The sequence below is a fragment of the Accipiter gentilis genome, chromosome 24 (assembly GCF_929443795.1).
Source record: "Accipiter gentilis chromosome 24, bAccGen1.1, whole genome shotgun sequence".
NCBI classification, from domain to species: domain Eukaryota; kingdom Metazoa; phylum Chordata; class Aves; order Accipitriformes; family Accipitridae; genus Astur; species Astur gentilis.
The window spans coordinates 7180060-7201814 of NC_064903.1; the positions used below are offsets into that span (position 1 = coordinate 7180060).

The 21755-nt window shown below is 40.5% G+C and overlaps 1 protein-coding gene across 5 annotated transcripts in view; it reads right to left on the reverse strand.

Annotated features, from left to right (window-relative positions):
* The window catches only part of GRIA3 (glutamate ionotropic receptor AMPA type subunit 3), a 154121-nt gene that overhangs the window by 57321 nt on the left and 75045 nt on the right, over positions 1–21755 (reverse strand). For all 5 annotated transcript variants that reach the window (XR_007509514.1, XM_049828107.1, XM_049828106.1 and 2 more), the window contains exons 5-8: positions 9075–9128; positions 7434–7595; positions 3717–3884; positions 259–363 (exon numbers count right to left, since the gene is read on the reverse strand). Coding sequence is in view for 4 of the 5 variants with exons in the window: in XM_049828107.1 (XP_049684064.1) it covers positions 259–363; positions 3717–3884; positions 7434–7595; positions 9075–9128 (489 nt within the window). In the remaining variant the exon portion in view is untranslated. The remainder of the gene's footprint in view (positions 1–258; positions 364–3716; positions 3885–7433; positions 7596–9074; positions 9129–21755) is intronic.

Here is a 21755-nt window from a genome sequence, read left to right on the forward strand (position 1 = left end):
AAAGCTCCAGGAGGGTTTTAAGGGAAAAAGCGGGGTCTGAAGTTGACAGGAAAACCAATGAAGATATTAAGCAGGGCGAGTGGTTTGGTCCAGGAACAGAATAAAACAAGGTTCCTGGGATAGGGAAGACAGCAAGAAGGTGGGGTTTCCTCAGGGCCCTGTTATTACAGTACCTGTGTGGTATTTTTGAGTTTCATTAGTTTGTTGGAGTAAATATTTGTGAAGATGTGAAATCTGGATGAATATCTTGACACTTACCTTCCGTGATCCAGCGGCTTTCATTTCATACACATCAATTGTGTAATTTGTTCTCCGCCCATAGGTGTCGAACTGGATGTTCCCTGTCATTCCTTGAACTTGCACCTTAAGGGAATAAACAGAAAAAACATTTCAATAAAAGGTTGACTTTATTTTTCCCTGTGTTACATTTTGCAGGAACACACTAGCTCTAGCACAATTTTTGTCTATATAACAGACTTGTAGCACTTTTGACACAGCCAGTTATATTCTTCATAACAAAAGCAATCCCAATTCTCTCAGTTTCAGCTGTACCTATCCTTTGTTAGCTAGTACTCAGCTGGTGACTCACTACCGCAGTGAGCTGCATTTAAGTATAAGTGAAATTAGCCCTGCATGTATGTTAAATTTAAGAAAGACTGATTCTACCATGCTGAGTCATGCTGGGTTCACTGATACAGTGTGGAGTATCAGTGAGGCACATGCAACAATTCAGTGCCATTAAACCCCTCACAATATGGCACAGAGTGATTTGCGATATGGACCAGAATCCCGTATCATTGCTCGTTCCGGGATGTGCTTTATTTTAAGATCAGTCCCAGTGTAGGAGAAAGGAATGAATGTCTTCTCTGAATGAGCCCAGACAATTGTCTCTACTGCTTATGGAATTTTGGTCTCAATCTGGATGGATGGGTGTATAGACGGTAAGTCATTATCATTACCTACTCACATGAATCATCTTCAGGGGAAGTAAAAAGTACTTCGTTTCAAAGAAAAAAATCTTTCTTACTTCCCTGCATGAAACGGTGAGATATTTCCATTTATCACTTATCAACACTGACAAGCTGTCATCTCAGGCAGAAGGGGTAACAGTCTGAAACTTCAGTAGGGGTAAATTAGCTTTAATATTTAGCAAAATGCAGTGAAGTTACAGGAATAGGTGATGGAAGACTAGTCAAAGGGGAACTGTTCAGGGCTGGTGACTGACCTGCTATTTATGGTTTAGAGGTGGTGCAATCAAACTTGTTATGGTCGACAAGGCTACATAAACCAGCCAAAATTCCTTGGACCCCCAATTATCCAGTGAGCCAAATTCAGACTGACATATAAGGAGTCTGACTTTTTTATCAGTAAGTGGATTTGAATGTTTCTTAAAATAGTTTATATCATTTCAGGGGTCTGGAAGAACATGTGAGTTATGCCTGTCTCCAGAAAGCTGGAGAGGTGAATGGGACTTTGAAAGCCAAATTTGCCCCTGAGAGGTTTTATCAACTGTGGACTGAGCGAAAGTATTTGTAGGGTAGTTGACATCTACCTTGCAGCCAGATGTGAGCTGCTGTGCCCGCTTTTGGCACTTGCTGGCAGCCGTCTGGTTACCTTAGCACAGCAGTGACTGTACTTCTCAGCAGAGCTTGTTAAGCTGGCTTCATCCCGATGTGTATTGAGACACGAGTGTTGTGCACTTGACACCTTTTGACTTCAAATTTAATTTGTTTCTATCTTTGGTGGGAAAACTCAGCACTTTTCAAAATCTGGCTGCACCGAGGCAGGAAGACTCACCAGGACTCAGAATGCTTCTGGTAGCAGCATGCGGAGGCAATCACAAATGGAGTCACTATTTATAACTGCCCAGAGCTGTTCAGGTAAACTGTCTGCCACTGATCTGCTGTCTTAGAATCAGCGTTAGAAATACAGACATGCACAGTTTTCAAGGCTGTAGGGAAGCAGAGTCAGGCAATGCCTATTTCCCTTTTGCCAGCAGGATGACTACAGTGTGGCACTGAACCTTCTGCTGGCACAGGATATTTCATGGATGTCTTGGAAAAAAAATATTATCTGAGTTGTTGCTACAGAGGGGAGAGGAGACACTGTTAAATCAGTTTTCTTCCTGAAGCAAAGATTCAAGATCATTGTCTGAATAGAAGGAGAGAGCATGACGGACAGGAAGGGGTCTGGAAGGCAGTGTGGGATGATCTTGGGTAGCACTTGTTGGAGGTGTATGTAAACCTCCCTTAGATGACTTCGAACACCTAAAACAATACAAGGCAACTGGCTGAAAGCCAAATTTCTGCTTTTTTTGCCAGTCGTCAGTTTGGCTTTGTTTATCTTATGAATTACATGCTTTAAATAAATTCCCCTGAATAAGGGAGTGTCTTGTAGCTGTGTTGGTTTTCTTTGTTGACATTAATACCTCATATCTCATTCAGAGGAGTTTTATGTTTTGCTTGTAATTAAGTTCAAATGGACAGTACAAATTCTTTAACTATTGTGAAGGTTGAATTTAATTAACTTCTCTTCAAAAGCGTGTAATGCTACATTAATAAATGTGCAGTTAGGGTGTTTGCTAGGAAGTGACATAATGGCATAAAAAGAGCTCTGGCAATGTGAGACTGAACGATCTCTCTGACTTTTAAGAATGATATAATCTGATTATAACTCCGTATAACCTTCTGATATAATCTTTCCAATTTGGTAATTGAGAAAAAGCAGTAATTAAGCTAAGTGTATGAAGTCTGACCTAGGATTTGTTTATACCTAACATGGGCTTAATTCTGATCTTACTCAGTCCAGTTCTATGCCTGCATTAATGGAATCAGCTCTAACACGTTTGTTTTAGAGTTATATGAGCCCGATCAAAAGCAGACCGTATTCTTGTCTCTTGTATATACAACGTTATCCAATTTTTCCTGTTGTCACTTGCTTTAACACACATAGCAGTCTAAAAAAGAGTTAAAAATCAACAAAATTAAAGACATAAGTGAGGTAGGATCCCATGCAGTAACTAGGGTTAGGGATAAAAATAGGCCATGCAGAAGGTAATCAGGCTGAGCGCAAAGTTATGCCAGGAATCAGAACTGGTTTGAGGCTAAACTGTGTCAAGGTTCAGGCTGGTGCTGAAATCCAGCAGTATTGCTATGATGACAACATTTTTTCCACTGCTTTAAACCAATCTGAGTTGACTTTTTACTGGCAAATTATCGAAATTGCACGTATGTGTTTAAGTTCATGAATACCCATATCCCTGCAAGATTTACAATACACATGCTGAGGGCCCAGTCTAGTTCTGTTAGTCAGATTTGCAGCCTCAGCCTGACTTTAGAAACTCCCAATACATGTTCGTTTGCAAAGTGGCTCATACTCACTCTCACGGGAATCCTGGGTGTTCCAGGAGAGTCAGATTGTAGGTGCTCTGGTGTGGAGAAGCAGGCAGCTGCTGCACCAGGGCCAGAGGGATGTGATTTTGGCCAAAGTTTTGAGAGCTAATTTACTACGCCTTGCCCACTATTGAATATATTTTAGCCATCCTTTAGAGTTTGTCATTAAGTTTTTTCTTTCTTTCTTTTTTTTCCTGAGGAGCTGCAGCTGCTTGTGTGAATACAGAAACTGTGTCTACACAGAGCAGAGCACAAGTTCAGTCCCAGCAGAATTGCTGCTGTTGTGGAATATACACATTCATTAGCTGGTATGTTTGCCCTTACCATTTTCAGCGCTCTTTCTATATCAATTCCTTGGCTCCATGGTACTGCAGGGTTAGCCAGGCAGTCTCCAGCACTACCTCTCCTGGACACATCCACACGCTGTCTTCGGAGGTAACGGAAAGCCTCTGCTATGACTAGGACTGCATCATGGGTCAGTGCAGACGTATACTAAAATTGATGCAAATAAAATATGGTGATAAACTGCGGTCTTAGAATTGCCCCAGGTTTATCAGGTCTAAGCCTTCTCTTTATTAAAATACTCTTAGAAGAATCATGCTTGAAAGTCCTTCTGCTTGCTCTCTGTCTTGCCGCAGATGCTTTATGTAGTTTAACAATTCCATTTATTTCAATTAACAAATTAAAAATATTTTCCTTTTGTATACCATATAGCAGCAAAAAACCAAAACCAGCTTATAGCTGCATAAAGTTTAAATTTAATTAGAAGCTTGCTCATCTAAATGAGGTCACTACAAAAGTCTGCAACTCCATGCTGGCCCATACTGCTACCAATAGCAAAGAAGAGCTCATATTTGGTTTTTGCTTGGAGTATTCTTTTTCTTTCTAACAAGACTGCCAAGACAGAGAGTTTTGAATTGAAGTTAGCATAAATCATTTCTGTTTGGACCACAATCATGATTACGTAGCATCTGTGGCAAGGAATAGATCAGATTCCTTTTCTTAGAAGACAGCTATACAAGCGAGTAATCACAAAATGCACTTTAGGCATTACATCTCCTTGGTAATTGCCCATCTGCCTTCTCTTACTCCACAGTAAATCTGAGGAAGGTGTTAAGCTTTGTGTAGCAGCAACTCTTCAGCAAAACCCCCAGACTTGTTCATGTTGCCGTCAACTTCATCCATTGCTTGTCATAAGTATCTGGTGATGTCCCCCAATGCTATACATTTAGTATCACCTACAAAATATCATGGAGGTGTTTTTTTTCACTTTTCTTCCACATTTTTGTCTTTGTCTCAAAGTTCTTTCCTCCTAGAATGGCCCAGGCTTTGCATATGACATCACTGGTTTTCACTGGCATTGCAGCATAACTATAATTTAGGGGTCTGTGCTCAGGAGGCCATTTCAACATGCACATACTTGGAGCAAGTGAACGTGCTCAGTGTGTAAGACCAGATTTCAAACCCCTTGTAACTGAACCATTGTATTTCCACAGTGTTTGCAAGAGAATGAAGAGAAGAAAAGAAAGGATTTAAAGGGTATCTGCATGTACCAGTGCACCTGCCCTTCTTTTGCCTGTCTGTGATACCGTAGAGCTCCTGGCTCCCAATGAACCTTACACTGGAATTAGTGCCAGAAAACATGCTGCCCATGCGTGAATTAGAAAGGCGAAAATCCAAGTTTCAACGGCACGTTCAGCTGTTCTCTTTGTGGATAAGACTTATTAAATCCAGAAGAATCAATTCTATTCTGTAGGCCAGAATAGCACAATTGGTGGTCTGTATTTCTAAAAAAATGTGTATTAGCTTATTGCAAGCTCTTCAGTTTGATATAAAGCCTTAGGAAATCTGCACAGAATGAGGCGTGTCTGCACGTGCAGCTCGAGAGAATCATATCCGATAAAAAAGAGTGCAAAGGTAGGATTGTGAAGGTTATACAGCAGCCATTCTTACTGAGTTTTAAACGACAGCAGTTTATAAACTCTTACTGTGTGCCGGGGGGTGGTTCCTGCTCTGACTGTATCCAGGTACAGGTGCTCTTTTGATCCTGGCCACCTTTACCTCTTCCTGTGATGCTTTGCAGTGATCACCCTTGCCTCTTTTAGTAAGTTAACAAAGGTTATATGTCACATTCCACACCACAATATAGAATCAGAGAGTAATTTTAAGGTATTTGTTCTTGTATTAAAAAAATCTTGTAATAGCTGTCCAATCTAGCACTCCATAAAACTTACACGCTGATAATTTTTTCAGCAGACTGCGTCAATTGTCAGTAACCTTAATGCAGTCCCTTCCAAGTCATGCCAAGAGAGCTATCTAATTTTCTACTTTATTTGAATTCCACTTATAAATGCATGAGCATGCAAAGAGAAAAAAGAGAGAGAGAAGGGAAAGGCTGATAAAATACAGAATAAATTAAACATCAGGCCTTTAATCTCTAGGCAATTTTATTTCCTAATCAAAAATATTGTACATCAATTTTTTAAGTATGCTTTTTGTCTGATTGACAAATACTGTGTGCATTTCTATAATGAGCAGTACATTTGTGGAAAGGTAATGTAATCTTTGTGTTTGTACCATATACTTAAGATTCTTTTTTAAGGATGGAGAATAATTTTTCCCTCGAGGTAAATTGCTTTCAAGTGGAACAAAATCTTCCCAGGTTAACTTTATATATTTCAGAGCTTTTAAGATTAGTATGATACTTATCTTCACTTCTGCATCACTGCTAGAAAGCTTTAGAAAGCAGGCCTAGGTCCTAATCAACAGGGAACAATACACTAATCTGAGTTTTGTGGGCCTCTGTTTGCCTTTCTCTGCCTCCTCTGAAATGCCAGCAAGGCTGTGGGATGGTGTGGGCTTAAGGTAATTTTCCTTCCGCACAGAAGATACATGATCCCACGGGTGGAAGAGTATGCCTTCGAACAGCATCGGCGTTCTGGCAGCAGAAACTCGTAACTGGTTCCCATTCTGTCTGTAGTCCAACTCCAGTTCATTGGAGCAATTTTGAATTCCAAATCTGCTCATCAGTTTGCATGTGTCCCTCCCAAATCAAGCAGGAAAGACATGAATTGACTCCTCATGGCTGTGGTTCTTAGATAGGTCTGGCTTCCCTGAGACGGTCAGTATACGCAACGTGGAGGACTGGACTCCTGGGAGTGACAGAATTTAAGGTCCTCTCAGCCACCGCCAGTCCTAGGTTTTATTCACTTACGCGTATTGATGAAAAAGAACAGGCCTCACCAAAAGAGGAAGAGAAAGAAGGAATGTGATAGGAATATTAATAATATGCAGTGGTCCTAGAAGATTTTATGACTTCCACCACTGGACTGGGTATCCCTGATGCACTTCTCAATTAGACATTGAATAGCATCCCCCTCTACTATAGAGATGCTGAGGCAGAAAAAAATCTGGGGAGGATATTAACAGGTTGCGAGTCTCCTAATAACAGTAGCCTTTAGTTCACCTAATCTATGACAGTTTCACTGAACCTGGGACTTTCATTCAAAAAAATTTGGAAAATTTTACTGGTTGCAGATATAATACCCAGCGTGTTTAAGTAAAGGACAGTGGTGCAAAATGCAGGGTTAGATTACGAGGGCAACTGTCAGCAGTGACTGGGAGGTGGCAGTGGCTCCTCAGTGAATCCAGAGCTACTTTATTTTGCACATGAAATTCTCTATTAGCATTAAAATGGACGAGTAACCCACAGTTTGCATCTAAAAACCAACCTAACTAGCCCGCTCACCCACTCCAATACTAACTCAAGAAGTTCAGGTGAGAAGTTTTTCATCCACTGCACAATGACAGGATTTGCAAGACCAAGCCTTTGCCTCTGAGGAACTCCCACCCCAGTGGGCACTTGTGTCCAACTAACAGCCTCTGCCTCTTTCTGTCTTCTGGAAGGGCACTGAATGTTGCAACACACTCCCATCAGGGATCTGTATCATACACATGCACACACTTGGGGTTAAAAAACCCAGAAATAATTGTTAAAAGCAACTCATGTAGTCTCCATCTTTGTCAGGGTAAAATAAATACCTTTAACGGTGAGTTTTTGGCTTCTGGGAATTCCCTTTCATCGAGCCTCACCCAGCGTTGTAGAAACTGTTGAACCATTGGGTTTTCATTATTAACAATCTGGAATCCAGTAACGTTGGCACCTCCGTGCATTACTCTCTCCAGAACAATGTCTGTGAAACCCTGGGAGGACACATGTAGGAAACAAGAGTCATTGCCATCCAAAGTCCCTTTTCTTTGGCTCAGTTTTACAAGCATAGCATAAATGAAACAGATTAGTTTCCCTCTTCTTAGCTGACAATATTCTACCAAGGAGACAATTAATATCACAGTTGGGATTGTGATAGCAGCATAAAATAGAATTTAAAATATCTTCTTGTTCAGACCTTTGCGATAGAAAACTGCCCTGTTGTGTTGTGGCAATGTGGTATGTCATATTCACTGGTCAGAAAGAAAACAGTAGGGAAACTTGAAGTACTATTTCCTCTTTTCTTCTCATCATGGTGAGAACTGGTCAAAGACCTCAATCCCATTTGTACAGCAATTGTGCACAAAGGTCCAGCACTGGGAGCAGAAAACCAGTTAACACCCATATTGTTCTGTGGAGGCAAAGCACACACTTTCTTGCTACTTAACATTTCACTTGCAAACAGAATGGTATGATTCTCTCCCACTCTGTTGTTATTTATACCTGAGGCAGTAAATTGGTGTCTTTTTGATTAGCATGACTTGATTGCAGTCATGTTTATCTGAATGTCAATGGTTACACATGCTAAAAGGTAATCCAGAATAAGAAGCCCTGTATTTCTATGCACACGCTAATCAGTGAGATCATGATTGGTTCTTATAATGCAAAATGACACATCTTAAAGTAATACAGTATTTATACTAAATAAGGATATTTTAAAAATTTGGATTTTTCTTCTTTAATCACACCCAAACATGGATGCAGAGAATCTTCTACTAAGTGGGATTGCTAATTTGAAAGTGAGTTTTGGAGAAACATTTTTCCACTCACAGTAGAAACAGAACCCAAAAATTAGTCTTGCTGCAGGATCTATTACAATATAACACTTTTTCTAAGGAACTCTAGCAGATGGTGTTTCAAAGGCATCATAAACATCCCTGAAAGTCGATTTTAGAATCCAGAAGAAGCTCCAATACAGATAAAAATGTACTGTCTTGTCCTGGTAGGTCAACACATACACAGGCACCACTCTACACTCTGAAATACAAAAGAACAGCTAAACAGCCTGGGTGGTTTACTTGATGGAATTGTTCTAATTTGCAGCTTTTTACCACTTATTTATACACAAATATGCTACAATTATTTTTCCTGGAGTGCTTAAATTTCAAATATGTTACATAGAAGATTATGGTTATCAAGTGTCTTATTTATGAGGATACAAGCTAGTGGAAAACATATAATTGAATTATTATTTTAAAATCAGTAGAGGATATGAGCTGCTTAGACAAAAGAAAGACCATAATTGAGTACAAATGACTATAACATACCAGTTCTAGTATTTACTGAAGCAATTTCTCAAAATCCAAGAAGTCATCCATGCACTTCCTCTTTTGCTGATTAAAGTTGCCACAATCTGAACAGAATATATTACCCTCTAAAACTTAGCTACGCTTCTAATGAAGAAAAGTTCTTACCAGGTTAGCTAACATGTAGTGATAGCCTCTAGAATGTTTGCCGAGGATTACAACCTGTGTGAAGAAAAAAATTACGTATTATTCAGTTGTAAAAGGATGGCTCTTAACTAGTGGAAAATAGCTGGAGTATGAACATTTTGGTAATCCTCTATGCCCAATCTATGGGCAGCAGGAGTATTACAGATCCGTGGCTTTACAGACGTGATGCAGGCATTTGTGTTTTTAAAACACACAGGCAAAGTACAAAGCAGAGGAACTCCCAACCAAGGCTGACAAGACTCCGCTTGCAGAGATGACCTCGCCTGGCAAACTCACCCTTGTGATCAGTGTCTCCCCTGCTGACCAGGTCAATGTTAGTTATCAGTTCAAGTATTTCTCCTCTGAAACGAGGTAACACTATATCTACCCACTCAGTAAACTCCTGTTTACTTTGTTCCTTGTTTGCGGAGCGTATGAGAGGTGGGTGACACAGCCCAGCCACTCACGATGTTTATTAAACCGCACCAGCACAGCAGGGCTCAGTAGGCTCCAGGTCGTTCAGGGGGTTTCCTGCCATGAGAACTCTGGCCAAGCCTTGTCATACATGAATGCTTAAAGTTAAATTCCTAAAGTTATAAGCAGTGACCTTCATTGCCTTTTGACAGCTTTCAAAAGGCCTGAAAACTTCTTGCTTCCAGCGCATCTAAATGGACGCATCTGACCTTACATCTTTAGCCAAAATTTATACCAAATGTGATGTTGCACATTCCACTAAACCAACATCTCCTGCCCTTCCTGACCCCACTTGGGCATCTCTCTGTACAAACGGAGTCATTAAATGCAATCGCTAAGACACAAAAAAGCAGCAGGATGAACCGAGCAGCTGGATTCTGTAAGGGTAACGGGGAGGAGTGGAGGCAGCACTGTTGGGCAAGCCTGAACTCTGCCACCCTGTGTGCTCATCCCCACTCCAGTAGTACTGTGCTTTTGCAGAAAGGAGGAAAAACACAGTTCCCATGTCTATGCAGCTGGCTGCCAGCTCACCAGCAATACCCCTTGTGCAAGATTATGCCACTGCACTTAGCACTACTCTCTTGCCTAGAGATTATAATCTCAGTAACATCCATCCAGTCCCACAGCTATCAGGTGAAACAATGTCCAGCAGTAAGAATTTAATTAATGGCTGTGGTGATTACGTGTGTCAGGGCAGAATCAAATTTACCCAGACTTGCTGGATTAAACTAAGAGAAGTTAAAAATAGCAAACATAATGCTGGTGATAAACCACAGCTGTATCACTGACCATACCCTACGAGCAGCTCGAGTGAAGAGATGATGCTTTTTGATGGAGAACCGTATGAAAATCTATACATAGTATACTAACATACTTCTCCATGGTCACAGATAAACACTCCACATGTCATACTCTAAAAGACATCTTTTCAACATGACCACTTACGTCTTTGCTAAAAACAGATGACATTTGAGTCATTTACTTTAGATATACTGCTGAGCCTGTTGAAGTTCTTGATTAAATTATTAAGTTCCCAATTGCCTCTTTGGGTTGTCTTGTCCTTAATAGATGCCATTTCTTTTAAATTCACATTTAATTCTGTAGGAATTTGCATACTTCCAGCAGTCTGAAAATAAATTGCTGTTCAGGTCCTCTTGAGAACTGTATGTACACTCTGTTGGTAAAAAGCATCTGCTTTCCTACACTCACATTTGTTTTCTATGGAAATGTGCAGGCTTCCTTCAGATCATCTGGTGTGCATGCTATTTGCATACTGAATTCTCTGTATGTTTTAACTTCACCTTAAAGGCAGCGATTTACTTTTAAAAGGTTAGAGACAAAGAACTTATTTAACAACAGCACTCCTTTTTGTCGTTTTAACCTTAATAACAAATAAGAAAGCTTCTACCTTTCTATCCAGAAATGTGTTTATTAAAGGGAAAAATACCAAGACAGATGAAATCAGAGGCTGCAAGAAAAAACATACGTGGAGCTGCTACAGGCATCAGGAGCAATACTGCAAATAGGAAATGTAGGACTCATTAGCATAGATCAGACTCAACTTCCATCTCATCTGTTGTCATGCCTCCAAAATGACCAGAAATAATTCTGTTTAGTCCCTTAGAGAGGTCCAACATACTCCAGTCAAGCTTTAAGTCATAAAGCATATTTCAGAAGTGACCTGCCAGTATTTCTACTTACACAATCAACCATGTTAGTTCATAATTATTTAACTGGATCTCAACAATGTTTTTAAAATTCACTACACATGCTGTCCTAAATCTTAACAAGCACAACTCTCCTCCTCCCTCACTTTCCACCTTCTATCAACTGCCCAGCATCTTGAATGGAGCTGCTGGATTAGCGAGCCCAGCAGAAACAATCACAGACATCGGTGTTACTCTTAGGGGAGCAAAGGGATGGATAAAGATTTTTTATGAAGAAGGAAAACAGGAGTATAACAAATAAATCTCATCAACTGCTTATATATTGTGAAGCTTATATAGAAAGTGGGATATTGAATAGTGGTGGTGAATAGAAAGCCAGGATTACAGGACAAGGATTTCGGAGAGCTACATGTCTTTGGTAAGTTGCACTTCCGAGACTTAATATTGCTTTCACCTTGACTGAAAGAAAAGCTTATAAGATTTTACACTGAACAAAGGAGGAGGGGAAAAAAATGGCTGGAAACTATCATGAATAATTCAAACTTCTGATCCCACATAATTCTTGCCTTGTAGATAAAAAGATCATAATGTCAGGTTTGATACTGAATCAAATAAAGTTTGTATTTTTAATTAACTCTTCGGATATTTCCAATGAATTAAGAGAAAATCTAGAGGGAACGTAATTAAAATGTATCTGGGTTTAAAAGAAAAGTAAAATCTGCTGGCCAGCACCAGGCTTACTGGAAGTACAGACCTACATGCCAGATTTGAGAAATCAAGTCAGCATTGCCAATTTTAGTTTTTCATTTGCCTGGGGAAGTTATTTTTTGAATGAAAGCATAAAGACAACTTGGTTTCCACTGTATCAGTCATCACGATAATAAATAGGCAACTACAAATTTTTTTGCCTTAGCTTTTACATTTTTCTTACAGTTTTGGAAGATAGCATTGTAGAGATTAACTGGCTAGTATTAAATTGGTAAGGAGCATCGTGATACTTCTAAAGCAGTAATGATGATTCTCTCATGATGTAGCTCAAAGGCTACACAACACCTAAGAGGAAGGGCAGTGAAGAGGAAGCAAAATAACTTCAACACTAACCTCACAATTACTCCAGTACCTTTTGACTTACTCCCTACTCAAATTACAACCACGGCTAGTTCCTGGTCTAGAACATGGATCTGGGATTTTTGGCCATGAAAATGAAATGTTGGAGTTAAGGGGGAAGGGAACTACAAGGAGACTGGTGAACTCTTAGGCGAAAGTCAAGGCAGGGAAGCCATTTTAAACAGTAGTGACCGAGACAGATCCCAGGGTTTTGCTGGAGTATTTCTCCAAGGACTTGACAAGGAACTAGAATGGTAAGAACAGAGTGTATAGGTAAACAGTAATAACAGACCGGAGGCAAGAAAAGAATGGGCTAACAAAAGACAAGACTTCGTGGGCTCAAGAGAAATCAAGCAATGGAAGAATAGTGCAAGTTTGGTAGGTGGGACTGAGCAATCATATTTTGTCTTTTAAAAATATCAATGGTTTGTCTCTGATTCATAAAAGGGAAAGAGAATTTTTCTTTCATGGATGGAGGAAGTCACAAAACAGGTGAGGCCGGCAGGGACCTGCAGAGATTGTCTATTCCAACCCCCTAGCTCAAAGCAGGGGCAGCCAGAGCAGGCTGCTGAGGACGGTGTCCAGTCAGGTTTTGAATATCCCCAAAGACAGAGATTCCACAAGCTCTTTGGACAGCCAGTTTCAGTGTCTGGCCATTCTCACAGTAAAAATGATTTTCTTATGTTTAAACAGAATCTCCTGCATTTCAGTTTGTACCCTTGCCTCTTGTCTTGTCACTGGGCATTGCTGAGACTCTGAAACTCAGTGAGACTCTCCGAGAAGAGTCTGGCTCCATCTTCTTCATTCCTTCCCATCAGGCACTTGCAGACATCGTTAATATTCCCCCTGAGTGTCCTCCTCTCCAGGTTACGCAACCCAAGTTCTTTCAGCCTTTCCTTGTATGTCAGATGCTCCAGTCCCTTAATCGTCGTAGGCGCCCTTCACTGGACTTGCTCCAGGACATCCATGTCTCTCCTGTCCTAGTCAGCCCAGAACTGTACACGGCACTTCAGATGCTGCCTCCCCAGTGCTGAGTAGAGGGGAAGGATCACCTCTATTGACCTGCTGACCGTGCTAATCCTATGCAGCCCAGGAGGCTGTTGGCCGCCTTTGCTGTGAGAGTGCGGTGCTGGCTTCTGCTCAACTTGTCTGCCAGGACCCCAAGATCCTTCTCTGCAGAGCTGCTTTCCAGCCAGGAATCCTCTACCCGGTCTGCCCTGGCGCATGGGGTTATTCTTCCCCAGGTGCAGGGCTTTGCACTTCCCTTCGTTGAACTTCATGATGTTCCTCTCTGGCCTCTTCACCAGCCTGTCAAAGTATTGCAGCACAACCACCTGGTGTATCAAACACTCCTCCTAATTTGGTATCATCTGCAAACTTGCTGAGAGTGCGCTCCATCCCATAACCTTCAGATCATTAATAGAGAGGTTAAACAGTATTAGCTCCAGTACCCTTAGGGTACTCCAAATAGTAACTAGCCTCCAGCTGGCCTTTGTGTTGCTGATCACAACCCTCCAAGCCCAGCAGCTCAGTCACTTTTAAATCCACCTCACTGCCTCTGTGGGCTTTGATTTTAGAGAGTCATTGAAAAATACAAGCTAAGCGGATATGCTTGCACTTTTACCTAGAGAAGTAGCTATCACGATTTTGGCAGCTGTGAAAAGAAAACTACCACGTCCAATTAATACCTGTTTGGAGCTCATCTTCCCTTCATTTGAATCCATTGCCATCTGGTCAGTTTAGTCTGTTTAATCAAAGTTATTTATCATCCTTTATTTACAAATGAAAAAAGAAAGAAAAAAATTGGATCACAAGAGTACAGACTACCTCATCTACAGCTCAAATCCCTGATATTTTATGAGTCTATTAGATCCTTCCATAACATAAAATACTGATGCTGACAGGCAGTATTGCCACAAAGAAGGTCTAAAGATTTTTACTGTGCTTTTCATACCTGACAAGTGGCAGAAATATGCCACTTAACTGGAATGACAGGCAGAGATCTGACCTGCTGTAATGTGTCTTTCCATTTCGACCATATCTGTGAACAATGAGGCAGTTTAACTCTAGAACTCTTCTTTCCCAGGTTTTAAAAAGACAGCAAGAAGAATGAGATTTCCTATAAGCTCAGAGTTAAAAAGGATTTTGTTGTCTTTGTTCAGTTTATCATGCGTTAATTTGGGTTCCACTTTTGCAAAAAGCCCACATTTAACTTCAAGCATTTCTACTGATTTTTAAGTATACTTGTAAGCTTCTGAGGACAGGAGAGCTTAGCTACCTCCAATTGAGCAATAATGTGCCTTTACACCTTGCTATAGAAATACAATTATGACACCTTTGCCTTCAAAGCAGTGTACAAATGCCAGAAGTGATGGCATGATTCTTTCTTTTCAGCAGCAAACAAGCAAAACAGAGAAACAGACTCAGGTCTAAAAAAATTTCAACAGCATCGTCAGGATCAGCTATGAGTGTTGATTGCACTTTGTGCGAACAGCACGGATATCAAGCATGGCAACAACTGTCTGGCGAGACTAAATTGTTGTGGAGCACACTTTTCTCTCCTGGGTATCAGGTCAGGAGTTTTCTAGTTTCTATCCCTATTGGTAGCATTTCTGTTCTGAGGATGCGAGTTACTTAAAGCTTATCTCAGATCTGAGCAGCTCCTACCTGATACTGGATTGAACGACTGAAAACTTGTGCCCTGTGATCCAGCACCCTATTGGGCCACTGGCACTGGCTAATTCGGTTTTCAGGACACACTTAAGAAAAGCGAGGAACAGACTATCGGGGTGACAATCCAATTCGCTCAATAAAAGCTGAAGCCAAGCCCCACAAAGTTCTCGTCGGTGCATTAGCAAGGATGTTCAGCTTATCTTGAGTGGCATCTCTGCTCTGTTTCTGCCACTCAAGGAAAGGAGAAACTGAAGAAGCCCTTCAGCTGGAAAAGAGAGTCCTCTCCCTGGCCTCCCTCCCGCTTCCGAAGGCCCTCGCTGCGGTGGGGGAGCTGCTGGTGGGACTTGCAGCCACGGCACTTCAGTTCTCTGGGGTCACTGCGCTGTTGACAGCAACGTACTTCCCTTCTACAGCACTTCCCTTCTACAGCGTTACCTCGTGAGTAAAGGTGCAATAGGATTTGACAGCCATACATAATCATTCCTCGCTATGTTTACTTCGCACAGGTCACCCCTTGTCATGTAAATTTTCCAGATAGGAGTAGGATAAATAGGAGAACAGAAAATAAAAGCTCTCCTAAAATGTGAACAGGATTTTCCCCATCTAACCAGATGCCACACTAAAAATAAGATCCCTTATAACCTCAGCAGATCCATCTTTCCATAAGTTTGTACAGCCCACTCCTCTGTTTCCCAATTTACAAACATGCTCCTGCAGAAAGAGCGAGTTCCCTTTGAGGACTGTAAGCACTAGACAAGATTCAATCTTCCCTCAGTAAATTCATAAAAAATTGCTTTTTTGGTGTCACGATTTTGTCTCTTTCTATCATACCACCACCCCCAGCACCAATACATGACGTTCCAAAGGAAGTGCAGTCCTGCGGTGGCAAAAGATACGTCAAACTAGTGCTGGTCTGTCACAGCCAAACATGTGATACTTGTCCTGCCTTTAATTCCAGGGAAATAAAGCCACTTCCACATTCGGTAGAAGCAGCTTTCCTCATACAAAGGGTCAAAACCCCATGACTGTAATTGTAGTGCAAACCAGGGAAGGAGATTTATTTCTTCACTTAGTATTAATGGGATGGGAATCTGGCTACCAGGGTTTGTGATGCTGCTGTAAAATATGCAGTAAACAATGATTTCATTTATATGAAGAATGACTACTATATTAAATTTGAGTTAAATATTAAATGAAGAATGTATTAAATATTAAGATGAAGATTCCACACACGTATTATTTGTTACAGATAAAAATAACTGCATATATAGTTGAGATTAATTCATCCACTATTTCAGAGGCATCATGTCCTTTAGGGAAATTCGCAAATCCATACACAGTCCCAGTTGCTGGATTTTGTATTTTTGTGCAGTATATGGACCTAAGAATTCTCCTTCCATGCAACTCTGCCACCTTATACATTTGTGACTACACCTCATAACCGAAATCCTACTTTCCTCTATAGCACAGTATCAAGATCATTTGTTTGGGCTTATAAAACATTCTTCAAACAGCTTGTGGCTCTTCTGCAATGTATCTCTCATGGGAGATAATCTCCCAGAGAACAGGAAGCTCCTAGAAGAAGGGGACAGAAATGCATATATTGGAAACAGGGATCTGAGATGCCTCTGAAGTATTTTATTAAAGTTTTCCCCCTCTGGCCCCCTTCTTGTGCCCTTCTCTCCCTTGCCTCTCCTTGATGATAGTGACATCAAGAGTGAAATTTTACTTTTAGGCCATCTCCAGATAGATGATGGCTGTGCATGTTAGTCCTTGGAGGGTAATTAAATGCAACATCTGAAAGCTGTATTGCACTTCATTCTCCCTCCATATGGCTAAACTCCCATAACTAATCTGACATTTGCTGATTGAAGATTGTGTAGTGGAATATGCATTTAATTTGTACATAAAAGGTTACATTAGAAACTACTTAGGAAAAAAATTACAACTGCAACGTAGGTTCTGAGGGCATGATACTTTCTCCTCATTTCTTTCAGTGTGATGACAAAGTTTTCTGTGAATTTTCTGTGCCCTGAAACAATTTTCCTAAATTCATTTTCCTTTGTGTGACTTAGCAATATTGTCAGATTAACTAATCTGTTGGCACGGTTATTGTTAAAGGACATATTCTACTGCAAAACATCAGACCCTAGAGGACACTGAGATGAAGAGTTTTATGATCCCTGGTAACTGACATTCATAATCACAATTATTTACTCTGTAAGCCGAAGAAAATTCATTAAATAAACTCTTCTTTATATCAAAATCTCTTCTTTGTTTAGACAGATGAGAACAGTGTTATATCTCTCAGGACTGCATCTCTCTTCACAAGTCATGTCCTTCAATACAAAGACCTTCGTATCAAAATCTATCAAAACTTAAGCTACCCTTCATCACTTGAAGCTATTTCACTAAAACCAGGATCAGATATAGGGGGCTGTTACGATCATAACAAAAATTCTTTGTAGCGTATGAAAGGGATACTCAAAATTGCCAAGACCTTTGCCCCTTATTGTGCCAAGATATTCCCAAGAGAAGATACTTGTTCCCAGAGAGCTTCCTTGAAGAGATATGTTGTAGAAATTTTTAATTAGTGAATTCTTTAGCTTCTTGAGTGAGATTAATAAAGTAAAAATCCAGTTGTGTTCTAGAGGAAATTTTGCAGTTGTTTTCATGGGAAGTAAATGACTTAATTAAATATGTTACTCTGCAGCAGTGATTTTCACACATAGATCATTTTAGGAAGGAGATAATATTTTAATTCTCTACACAGTTCTAGTATATTCTTTGAGAAATATCCTCCCTTGGAAAATATTCATAATGGAGTGATTTTACATCCAAGATAATTTCACAGAGGTTCCAGTGCTTTCTCAAGCCTCTGTGAAATCTTAAGTTCAAAACTCACCTGAAATTTCACACAGAGGCTTCAGAAAACAACCCAAACCCAAATGTGTACAGGAAGTTTCAAATCACAATAAGCTTTCTGTGTTGAGTGCCAGAATTGCTTTAATTTGACACTGACAAACCATGCTACGGTACTCTCCTCATTGGTTTCATCTTCTAGATCTGCTGGTTCAGTGTTCCCACCTTATGGGAGAGATAGTCACTGTATTCTGTCTTCCTACTGCTTCTGATAAATTCTGAAATATTCATCTATCTTGCTTCTCACCCCGTCAAGGGTGTCACGGATGAGCGACAGTCAAGGCCCTGTGGAAATAAATCTTCTGCTGCTTAAGCCTCAGTTCACCACCTCTGAGAAGCGACATGAGGTTTTGCTAACCTGAGAGGGAACGGGTACTGCTGCTATCTCTGCTCTGATACTCCAGAGGGCCCAAACAAACAGGAATTTATGTTAAATGCTCAGGTGGGTAAGCTTTTCAGTAACCATCACATGCTTTTCACTGACACACAACCATGTTTCGAAAAGAAACCAGTACTTCTTGGTCAATTCTTAGCTCAGAAATGTGCACCTGGCTGTACTGCTAGAGTTGATTGCCTTTCCCTAGCAACATTCATGATTAAATTTCCTTCAATCTGCAATGCAACCAGCTCCTATCCCATGTAACATAGTCCCATCACAATGACAGCCTCATTCCCAACTTCACATACACTCTCTTTACTTATGCTACCTCCTTGCTTCTCGGCAGTTGTGGATGCTCTCATTGTAGACCTGCAAGTCCACATCAGGTATATCAAAATCAGCACTACCAAAACTAACTTCCAGACTAGCATCCTTCACTAAATTTCACAACACCTAACATCACTTTCACAAAGACTGTTAATAATAGTAATCTTACATTTATTCTTAGTTTTCCAAGCCTTCTGCAGGAATCACAAATGCTTCAGCACTGTCATACAGTTTGAAGGCATACCCACATCATTAACAAGCAGTTCTTTAGTGACCTTTGCATCGTGCGCCTAATCCCTGTGACACCAGAGATGATATCTAACTGTCCTTTTTGGCTTTCAATACTGTGAAACTGTATGTTGAACATTCTTAAGAGTACACTCTTGCAATCACAGACAAACATAAACAATGCTCATTTCTTCTTCTCATACCCCACAGGGTAAATGAAACTCCTTCAGTCTTAGCTGCTCAAAATATAAAAGGATGTATACCCGTTAGGGGAAGAGAGGAAGAAATGAGGTAAACTGAGGCACACAGTTTTTATTTTCAAAATACATAAATTTCCCATTTTCTCCACACCTTCCATCAGCATGTCAGAGAAAAATCTCAGTATTATTTCCTGGAATTGAACAAGAGTCCTTGGAAACAGAATTCTGCTTATATAAACCATTACTGCATGTCAGGATCACTTCAAACTATTATTTGGATATAACCCAGAAGTGTCGCAGTAATTCAGTCCCAATGCTCACATGAGAATCTTTTGGAAGGGGTTTTGTACTGCAGAGCACTGCCTTCAAGCAGACCAAAAAATACTGAAGAGTAGCCATTCTTTTTTTTTTCTTCCTTTTGAGCATTTCCTTTCCTTTTTAAGTGCCCTATGAAATTAAGGAAAAAAACCCAAACATCAGTGCAACCTCCTCTAGGAAAAACAAGGTTACTTTTTCTTATATTTTTTATTATAAATGGAATTTTACTGTGACTAGAATTGCATTCAATTTGCTCTTTTCAGTGCTCTGAAGGAGTTTGAAAGGTTTATTCTGCTTCACTATAAACAGCACACTGCAATATTCCCCGTATAACTTGGTGCATAAACCATGAACTGAAAGAGATTATGAAGAGTTAATTTATTTTTAGTAGACTTAGCCTATGCAGCAGGGGAGGCCGTTTTACTTATATGAGGTAATAAAGTTACAGCAATATTTTTCTTTTCTGATTCTTTACATGCATTCTCCCAGGACAGAAGATACTCAGGGTGTATTTAAGGGTCTATGTATATTGTTGATAATTTTATTCATCACACGTTTTGGAAGAATGAGCTTCCAGTAGTTCATACACCATTATACCTACAAATGCACACCCATGGTGTGACACAAATAAATTTAATTTAGCAACATGGGCTTTCTTTAAGCCTGGGAACATTAACTTCCTCTAAAATTGTTATGTTCTTTTCCATCTTACTGGTTGAGTACTGTGGGATGAGTTTGGATTTGAGGTTTAGTTGATGACGTATGGAGCCCGATTCTTTGTAAATTTAGCCGAGGCTGCCTCTGGTAGCTTTAATCTGCTCCACAGAAGCCAGTGGAACTGCACTGGTATGAAGGTTGGATAAGAGACAGGAATCGCGTATGAATGTATTACTAGAAGCAGCGAGTGATTTGCACTGGGACGGTACTTTCCCATCTCACGGCCGGATCCAAATCCATCTGTAGCCCAGAGCAAATGCACCATAGCTCTGGATCACACCTAGAGACCTCATATTTAGGGACTTGCCCCTGCAAGGCTGTAGCTATCAGTTGCTAGTGTCTTACGTACCGCACCGCCAGCATCTGGGCTAAACAAGCCAAGTGGGGTGGTCCCCACTCCAAAAATCTTGCTATTTAAACTGTAGTGTAACAGCGCTTCACAAAACGCACTTGGGAACACTTTGGCGCACGAGGGGCCCTGAAAAGCACCAGTGGTTCTCTTCCTCCCCCAGATACATGATTCATATCGCACTGAAGCCATTAATCCTGCCATAGTCAGCTGTGAAAAAAAGACATACCCTCTTGTGCGACTTTTCTTTTACTGAGTTTGGACTTCTTCCCTTGTAAATGGACTTATGAGACACCAGAACTATCACGCTGTCTCTGGTGATGTACAACGCCTGTTTGCACAGTGGTATTGTGCTATTACTATTCATTTTGATAGTGTGTTTCCTTCCTCTCCCTGCAGTTGGTTCATCTGAATTGTCGCCAAGATGGTTGCCTTGGAAACTAATTAAGGAAAGCCTTTGGTTAGAAGCAGAGTTTCAAGCATTAAACTATTTGAGAGACAGATGCAGAAATTAAGGTAATGTCTGCTAAGATGAAAGGGTTTATCCTTTATATGGAGAAGAAAGAACCACATTAAATGCTAGGACTGTAACAAAGCAACTTCTATACAACACTGATTTTTAAAACCTGGAAGAGATGTGCGAGTGAGGGATTTTAAAATCAGCTGGGGCTTATAAGAGGTGACAAAGATTCCCAGAGCTATTAGGGATGGGGAGATGGACAAATGCAGTGGGACAAAAAACTCAGGAGATCACATGTTCAGCAAATTCTAGCCAGCTCTCCCTTTCCCTCAAATACTCTGTATCTTTAAAAGACTTCTTGTGAACGTTGTTTTTGAAAAATACCAGTACAGCTAAAGAAAGACCAAATCCTCTCCCCACCGTCCAGGTATGGCATGAGAAGCATCAGTGTGTACATGTGCCTCCAAAGTACATCAAATGCAAGAGTGAGAGGCTATAGCGAATGACCCTCAGGCTCAACTTTTCTACTGAGATTGTCAACAAGGGTAACAATTAGTGCCAGCTGCAGAAGCAGCTCATATGATGTGGACACAGGCTAAATAATGAGTGAGACCCTCAGAGGGCTTTCTAAGGGCAAACATGCATGCACAAAGTCTGTGCACCGAAAAGCTGCAAAGAAAGGCGCGCTAGGCAAACGGTGCTTTTACAGCTACCTATTAACTGAAGTTCAAAGCAAATACAATCTCTCTATCAGCACAATGGTATCAATTTAAATATTGTCTCCAGGATAACGTTCAGGATAACGACTGACTCTACACTTGCAGCAGCATAACTGAGAAAAG